Here is a 1,096-nt window from a genome sequence, read left to right on the forward strand (position 1 = left end):
CAGGTAGGAGCAACAAGATCCCACCATTTCTGCATGTCTTGCACTCTCATGTACCCAAAAGTTCATACGATACATATCCTGTGCCCATTCTGCAGCACAACCCTACGTTATTTGTAGGGTTCTGAAACTGAAAAGCTGAAATGAAATTAATGTTTTAGGGCCACCAATGCCTCAGATGGGGCCCAATGCAGAGCCGGTTAAAATAACAGGGGTTAACCACACTGGAAGAGGTGGAATATGTTGTCTTCACAGGCGGTGGGAAATCGCCCCAAGCAGCGTAGATCACTGCCACTTTGTATTATTCTGTAACATTTGTTGGAAAAGGTAGATCCACTTACTTTCCCAGCGCAGGTGCAGCCTGCTGTATCTTACTGTTCAGTGTGCATGAGAATACTTGCTGTATTGGAACATACCTTTCCAGATGCAATTGGTATTTTCACAGACCTTCACATGACCACTTTCTGCAATGCTACATCCAACCTCCTGGACCACTGGAAGCTGAGAAGGACATTTCTGCCAATACACTGAAGTGAAAGCATGACTGAATGAAGAAGTCTGTTGAAAAACGTATTTAAGCATCATGGATAACACAAGTCATCAAGGGCTCAACACTCATTACACAAAAGCTTCAAAATAGTTGTCTCTTGGATGGGAGATCAGTAACGAATACAGAATACCAGTGTCTAAATCATGTGCTTTACTTGCGCCACCATCTTTCCTTCCATAAAAACCAATTCACTGCTAATGATCACACAAACTTTAACAAAGCTGTTTGAATAAGGCCATCTCACCAGTGGAAGAGGTCCCAGGCCCGTACACCTGTAGGACTACCGGAAGTCACCTGCCAAACCTTAGTGCCTCTTGTTCTCTCCATCAGACAGGAAGTCTGATCCCTCAGGCTTGCTCTATGAGGGAAGATCAGTTTTGTGGTATGTACACCACAGGGCCACTGATTCCACCATGCGACCTACCGGATGTCAGAGTCCTCTCTCAAACCATGGTCCCAGAGCCTGCATGAACCCATATGTTAAACTGATATTACTGAAACATATACAGCTGAAAATATAAAACTCAATACATGTATATATATATATAT

General features: G+C 43.5%; 1 protein-coding gene across 1 annotated transcript in view; it reads right to left on the reverse strand.

Annotated features, from left to right (window-relative positions):
• CDC20B (cell division cycle 20B) overlaps positions 1-524 on the reverse strand; it is a gene marked incomplete at its 5' end in the record, with an annotated part of 13,638 nt that extends 13,114 nt beyond the window's left edge. Inside the window, one exon of the mRNA XM_010141771.1 lies at positions 414-524. Within this exon, the coding sequence (XP_010140073.1) occupies positions 414-524 (111 nt within the window). The remainder of the gene's footprint in view (positions 1-413) is intronic.
• Between the last annotated feature and the right edge of the window lie 572 nt (positions 525-1,096).

The sequence above is a fragment of the Buceros rhinoceros genome, unplaced genomic scaffold (assembly GCF_000710305.1).
Source record: "Buceros rhinoceros silvestris isolate BGI_N320 unplaced genomic scaffold, ASM71030v1 scaffold308, whole genome shotgun sequence".
Lineage (NCBI taxonomy): Eukaryota > Metazoa > Chordata > Aves > Bucerotiformes > Bucerotidae > Buceros > Buceros rhinoceros.